Genomic DNA, 7,507 nt, shown 5'->3' with positions numbered 1-7,507 from the left:
CAATTTCTAAGATACGGCTTCAGGTTTTCTTCTTTTTAAGTAAACATCAGTTATTATATGTTTCTGCGAGAAATATTTTCAGGTAATAGAAAAAACAGTAGATACTTCAGAATTATTAACTTGGAGGAGAAACGGTTTGGACAAAGGAACTTAAATGTACAGAGAAACGTTAAGAAAATTGTAGCAAAGCATTTTAGATATATGGTTTGCTTAGAAACAAATAACGATGTTACATTGAAAACCTTTATACCATATGACTTTTATTAAGAATTGTTAATGATGGTAGATAACAAAATTATTGCGGTATTACTCATTAACGTCAGGTAGTTTTTTCTTTGTACTGTCTCTTAATAAATGTGAAAATAACATCAGGTATAATACGTGTCATACAATTTGTAACACGATCATATTAGATAAAACAAAGATTAGATTAGAATAGATAAAATGTAAATGAATAGAAATATATAAACCGAGCACTTTTACTGTACTTGTAAATCACTTCTGTGGTTGACGTAAGTTTTAACTAACGTTTTATAATCAATTATATATATATATATATATACGTATGTTTTACGTAGTACTGTCGTGTTTTTAACCAGACTGGCATACACTTACTTATGGATACATAAAAGGTAGGAACATATTACACCTTAGTGTTGCTTATTCAAAAGAAAGCACCTTTTGCAGCTTACATCTGCCTCTAAGCTTCTCTAAATATGTGATAACTTGCATCACCACTTCTTTTAAATGTAATTACTCTAGAGTAAGTTTTTATTGCAGACATGCATGTAAGAAAGTACTCCACGTTTATAAAGTAGAAGTTGATTAAAGCATGGTCTTCAGAGGTTATATATAAATCATGTTTGCTTTTCTCGTGGCATAGCAGACTGTACAAATTCAATCATTTCTCTGACTCCGTGTACTTACAGCAAAAAGAAGTGGCCAAATTAGCATGGCATAGTTATTTTTGAATTGCTTAATACCTTGAACTATGTAATTAATCCAGTATGAAATGAAACCTTGAAATAGAAACAGATGAACATTTTACATGTAGAAGAACAACACATTTAAGGATTTATTTGCCAGTTTCAAGGGGAAATTTAGCTTATAAGCCCTACCTTCAACAATACCACAGAAATTATACATGAACATAACAGCAAAATTATAACCAGTTACTTTTTTATCCAAGTCTAAGAATCTGGGTCTTAGAGTGAGATGTGCGCTTGACGTAATAAAATTTATAAGAAATATTGTTATGGAAGTTTACAATACATTTCTTCTTTTTTTACCAGTTGTAATTTCCTTTAGTGTTAAATTTTTCTTGCTTCATTTTTTTTTACGATCCTCTCTTGAAAGGGAATAAAAGATAAGAAATCACAAGGGAAAAGAAAATGTAATGGTAATATGATCTGGATAGTATACAGTTGTGATTCAATTAAATTCAGTTTATATCCTCATTTAGATAACGATTAAACTATCTAGGTTAAGATGTAATGTAAACTGATAAGAAGTAAACGTTAAGTTCATAATAACTTCATCTTTTTTACATAAATATAGAAAGTAGCACACGAACTCTTGCACTATTTAATGTCTCTGGACTGTATGCATTAAATAGTTTTGCTTTATTTGTTTGTAATGAAGCACAAAGCTACACAATGTGCTATCCGTGGTCTGCCCACAACGGGTATCGAGACCCGGTTTCTAGTGTTGTAATTCCACAAACATATCACTGTGCACTGGCGGGGGGGAGGGGGGGCTCTTTAAATATTTTACATGAAGTATGAAGTCGGGATTAAATACGCTAGCGAAAACATTTGCGTTTAGAGAATCCGACCAGTAGATCAGTCACTAAACTATTAAACAGATCTTGATATCTAAGAACTGTGCATTTTTATTCGGTGGCGTCTCATGAAGTTCTTCACTGAAAAATTAATTAGGATATCAGTTCTAATTCATCACGTGTTCCTGGGCAAAGATTTGTTTTCATTTGGATATGACCCCAGTGGCTCAGCGGTAAGTCTGCAGGACACTAAAAATGGGTTCTGATACCCGTAGAGGGAATAGCACCCATTCTGTATCTTTGTTCTTAACAACAATCAAATTTTAAGATATTCCTTTAAAGCTATTCAAGGTCTACCTATCCACGCTAACTGTCCTTAAGTTGGAACTGATGGATTTGTTGGAAAATAGTTAGTCAACAACATCTTGGGCTACTATTACTGCCCCCCCCCCCCAGTGGCACAGCGGAATGTCTGCGGACTTACAACGCTAGAAATCGGGTTTCTATACCCGTGGTGGACAGAGCACAGATAGCCCATTGTGTAGCTTTGTGCTTAATTACAAACAAACAAGCTACTATTACCTGACCGAATACTGGGACCGTCACCCTTTTAGCGCACGGACGGCCCCAAAGCGCGATTTAAATTTAGGCGGAACGCAATGCACCCCCAGATTCACAGTGTTGCAGCTACCCACTAGGTCACGCTCGGAATTTAACTAAAGGAAACAAACGTCACAAGGGCTGTCTTTTATTTATTTTAACTTATTTGTTACACAAGAAAATCTGAGTAGTGGTTTGTTATCTTTACACACAATCAATTATTTGTGAAGCTCATCAAAGCACTATGAAAGTTCAAAATATAATAAATGAAACAAGTAGAGGTAGTCACTACTAAAAATATATTTAGCTATTTAACTTTCAAAGTGAAGGAAATATATATTTTTTAATTTAAGAAAGGTTTCATTGTATATCTTTAAAACAATATATTATTTGCGTGATCTTTGCCACATCTTCAAACTTTTTATCGATATATATCCGTTTGTCTTTGTACCTACTCACCTGGAGTCACAGGCGTAGATAAACCTCATGGAATATATGTCTCCGTAAATAACATAAAGTGTGCCACACAGTGTCAGTTGCGAAACATCTTAAGCCACGTATTTTTTGTTGCAATCTAGAGATTATCACCATTTTTTGTGCATGTTGTGGGAGGAACAGAGGTGTTTAGTGTTATCTGAAGGCCAGCGATGGGAAACCTCAGGTGGACATCCTGTCGTATTTCTGCTATAAATGGATGCCAGAATTGAATTTCTATAGTTCCTGTTACACACTAGCTGGAGAGGTAAGAAAACAGTCCGATATTATATTTTTCTATACATATAAAAGTCTAAAGTACTTATAGTTTTAGCTTTTTTCTATCTGTATGCTAGTTTGTATATTTGTTAACAATAAAGTCTAACTATTCAACTACGTTTAAAAAATTTAACCATAAAATGACCCATGGGAACTGTATGTGTCCCTTCGGATTTTTAAACAACTTATGCACCATGTTCTTCTACAGCACAATAATATAAATACATATGAGTTTAACCGATTCACGTTTACAAAATTATTTTTACACTAAAGTGTTTGTGCTTATGTACAAAACTGATAGATGTGATCACTTTTATTGTTAAGAAGCAACAGAACTAAATATGATGAGAACAGAAAATATTTATTATATATATATCAACGTTCTTCTTGGATATAACGTTCTTTACTCATCATTAACAACCTAAAATGGTTTAGGTATTTGGATAAAACGTGATTACCTTATCATATTTAATTATTCATAATTTTTCAGCGGACTAGCTGGTGAATTAATTGTGGCCTTTTTTTCCTTATCAAAATATGTAACTTTAGTGAAGATAGGAAAGAACCCATGAATAACGTAATGGTTTAATCTATTCCTTGTTTCGTTATTCCTTCTCCAGTACACTAGTTTCTCCAAATGTACTTCTTTGGTTTGCTCTCCCAAGAAATAACGTGAATTCGGCGAAATTAGTCTACTGCAGAGGGATTAGCGAAACCAGGAGGGTTTAGGTGTCTACGTAATTTATGGACTCTCTCTTTTATTCACTGAATTGTAGATGTTAATTAGGAAAATAAAACTTCGTAATTAACATTCTTGGTTCAGAATACACCTTGTTCTTAGTTGTCATCCCAAATACTTTTCAACCTTTGATAGAAAATAGCTAATAATGTATTTTTATGATTTTATTTGTCATTCATTGTACAATTTTGATATTCAAATAAGTGTTCTTTAGTAGTAAACATTTATATAGATTAAATTAAAAACATACAAAAAAGTGAACCTATATTTCAGTTAATTTGTCCGACTTCTTCGTTGTGTTGCAGATTCGTTCATGGTTAGGTAAAATAACAACAACAACAGTTTAGCAGTATTTAATTACAAATATGTGAAGTTGTATTTTAAATCTTCTGGTAATTTGGAACATTTTTGTTTTTCACAGAATGAAGTTCCTTTTGGCGTTCCTCTTCATTGGTCTTGCCTCGGCAAGTTTCTACAATGGTACGTATTAGGTTCTTGACCAAAACCTCAACAATAATATTAGGATACATATATTCTAATGTATGTGAATCACAATATTAATTTAGATAGTAAGTATAGGAGTTTTGTCCACCAGTGGGTTCGGGTGGTTGATAGCGTGCAGATAGCCCATTGTGTAGCTTTATACTAAAAACAAAACAACAAATAAAGGAATTTATTTTATAACCACGTGATCTAGTTTAGTCACTGATAAAAGAAAATAGCAATGGCATTTCCGAATTTCTCTCTTAGAGGAACGTACAAAGAACATAATGAGATTGAAGCTGCATTATTGAGGTTTGAGTGAGAAATCTTGCTGTTTAAAGAATTAAAACAAGTAATATTTCTTTGGTATCACTGTCTTCTTCACTTCCAGTTCTTGACCATGCTGCTGACCAGGCAGTCATGGACTTCATGCTTGGGATGGAAAAGGCTGGTCCACTCCGGGACGTAGCTGGTTATGATCTTGGTTTGGCATCTGACGAGTAGGTGGAGTTTCTTTCTTGTGCAGGAAGTTACTTTGTTTAGTATAATATTTTCTCGCATAATATGCATTTCTGAATCTGTTTAATCAGGAAAGTCAACAACTTATTAAATACTAAGAAATAAAAAAAACATCTGTTGAAACTCTTAGACATTTTATTTTTTGTAAGTGTGAATAAAGAATTCCAAAAATTTCAGTAAATGAATATTCCCATGGAAATGTAAAGACGATAACGTGTGTGTGAACTATTTGTTGTAGGGTCTAAGCATCTGATAACTGTTCATCATTTTATTCAGAATTGAAGACGACATCAAGACTGAACTCGGCAAGACTCTGAAAGAAGCTCTGGACAATGTCCTGAATAAAATAAAGGATTCTATTGACCAGGGCAAAGAGGTCGCTCAGAACTTGTTGGATAAGGTAAAAATATCATGCATGCTTGTTTCCTGAGAAATATAGCTTTTCGAAAATATCATACAAGCAAAATTTATCAATAATAGTAACTAGTACAAATAACAACTAACAATGGTAATTAATAAAGCCAATAACGTTTATTAGTCTCAATTTGAACGTTACAGCCTGTATACATATATATTTTTATACCAGCTATGGACTTGTAAATTTACTGTGCAGAACAGAAGAAACTACAAAAGATAACCATGTCTTAAATATAAGTTTTTTATTATATTAAATACAACAATTTTCAACAAGGCTAAGGATATCGCTGGACAACTTAAAGATCTTGGCGTGGACGCTGGTGGCAAAGCCCTGGAACTTCTACTGAAGCTAAAGGATCGACTAAAGGACTGGGTAACTGGACTTCTAGAGAAGCTGGGTATTGGCAAGCGTAGTCTGCTGGACATCCTGGGTAACCTAGTGGGTGGTCTTGACATCAGGAGCATCATTGAAAAGATCAAGAACATGGTGTGTACTAAGTACATTTAATTTTCGGAAGGAGAAAAATATAACCAAACACATTTATGAAATGTTGAAAATAGTAAACTATATTTTACGTTTTTAAAAATATTAATATAATATATTTCACACGATATTTTACAGTTTATGTGTGAATATTTAACATGTGAAAATAATGATGAGTGAAAAGTGATTAAATGTTAACTGTTTCATGCAGATCATGGAGAAGTTGAATATCCAGCAGATCGTAGACTACATTAAGGAGAAACTAGGAACTGTCAGTGAGGTAGGAGGTTATCTTTATTAATGAACTTATGAAAAGGTGCCAAATATTTAGATAGTATAATAAGGTTACTATGTTGCTTACTTGTTTGGGATAATACATGTAAGACAGTTGAGATTTAAACTTTATATATATATAAAAAAGTATTTTCCAAAAGCACGGATTTCAGGAGAGAGGCAAAATTGTGTCAGCATATATAACATTTGCTGTAGTTTAGTCTTTTATTCGTTACGAAGAAAACTTCGATGGTTTTATATGGGATTATTTTGATTACATTATATCCTTCAAAGTAGATTGGAGGGGGAACAACTGCTCCCTTCCCCATAACAAATTATGCCCCTGTAATAAAAATTTTAACGTTTCAATAAAAACGACAGAAAAATAACTCGTTTATTTAGATCTATTTCCATCTACTGCTTTAGTGATAATCTTGGATAAACAGTGATTACTTGGTTCGATAACTTTGGCAGCTCGCCCAAACCCTGATCCAGACCATCAAAGAACGAGGACTTGAAGCTCTTAAGGACTTGGTAAACAAGATCCTCGGTGTCGGTCGCAGTGCTTACTCCCTGAAGGACTTGTGGGAAAAGGTGAAAGATTTCTTTAAGAACCTCGGAATTGGAATTACGGAAAAATTCTGGAAGTTCGCTGAATGGGTGAAGACCATCTGGGATGCCGGTATCGAAAACGCCAAGGACAAACTGGCCAAGGTCAAACTGATCGCTTTGGAGGTTGGTTCAAACATATCTTCAATAGATTTGTTCTTTAATTTGTATGCAACTTATGAGGCGCAGAGATTTACTAATATGCCATGTATATTCATAATTCTATATTAAGGTAAGTGAAACCATTCTGAAGTTAACATTGTTTCCACTTCATAGTTCATCACTCACGCTAAGGACATCAGCGCCGAAGTCGCTCGTGAAGCATTGGAGTTCTTCCGACCTTACAAGGATGACCTTGGAGATCTCTGGAACAAGCTGGTTGAAGAAGCGAAGAAGATCATCGGAACTGGAGTTTAAACTTATCTACTATTGAAATAGTTGTGTAACTCTAGTCAATAAAGTATAAAAATCGCCATTATTGTGTCATTTGAAGTTACTGGATAACACGATTTACTATTACTAATTTTAACTGGTTCATACAAGTCAGCTGACGACTTAAAATTCATTCTAACGATGCTAATGAAATTCGGTGATTATTAATACGATCCTATGATTGTTCTATACAAGGAAGTTAATTGTGATTTGTTGTTTTGTCAAATAGTATATATATATATTCGGAAGAAGTTAAAGGTTCGTACAACAAAGTCTTCACTCTATAGATATTACAGGCTATCATAAATACTATATATGTAGTTCTTTTCATCTTGCCAAAAGTCCACTTAGGCCTATTCAATTACCTTAGAATATCAGTGGAAAAGCCGAACTATCTTCTCTATTACTATCGCACTAG

General features: G+C 33.7%; 1 protein-coding gene across 1 annotated transcript; it reads left to right on the top strand.

Annotated features, from left to right (window-relative positions):
• Window positions 1-3,039: 3,039 nt before the first annotated feature.
• LOC106476266 lies at window positions 3,040-7,132 on the top strand. Its single transcript, XM_013936931.2, has 8 exons — window positions 3,040-3,122; window positions 4,294-4,352; window positions 4,747-4,855; window positions 5,151-5,274; window positions 5,566-5,778; window positions 5,987-6,055; window positions 6,523-6,783; window positions 6,934-7,132. Exons 2-8 carry the CDS (start codon window positions 4,295-4,297, stop codon window positions 7,072-7,074), a joined length of 975 nt encoding a protein of 324 aa, XP_013792385.1. The 5' UTR covers window positions 3,040-3,122; window position 4,294; the 3' UTR covers window positions 7,075-7,132.
• The last annotated feature ends 375 nt before the right edge of the window (window positions 7,133-7,507 follow it).

Source organism: Limulus polyphemus, unplaced genomic scaffold, assembly GCF_000517525.1.
Source record: "Limulus polyphemus unplaced genomic scaffold, Limulus_polyphemus-2.1.2 Scaffold10158, whole genome shotgun sequence".
Classification (NCBI taxonomy): Eukaryota; Metazoa; Arthropoda; class Merostomata; order Xiphosura; family Limulidae; genus Limulus; species Limulus polyphemus.
This window is presented reverse-complemented; position numbering and strand designations above follow the sequence as displayed.

Excerpts from the sequence above, each read along its gene's own strand:
- LOC106476266 (XM_013936931.2), top strand. The coding sequence starts at position 4,295 with ATGAAGTTCCTTTTGGCGTTCCTCTTCATTGGTCTTGCCTCGGCAAGT. Across the intron at positions 5,275-5,565 it reads CTCAGAACTTGTTGGATAAG|GCTAAGGATATCGCTGGACA; the intron begins GTAAAAATATCA and ends ATTTTCAACAAG. Across the intron at positions 5,779-5,986 it reads TTGAAAAGATCAAGAACATG|ATCATGGAGAAGTTGAATAT; the intron begins GTGTGTACTAAG and ends TGTTTCATGCAG.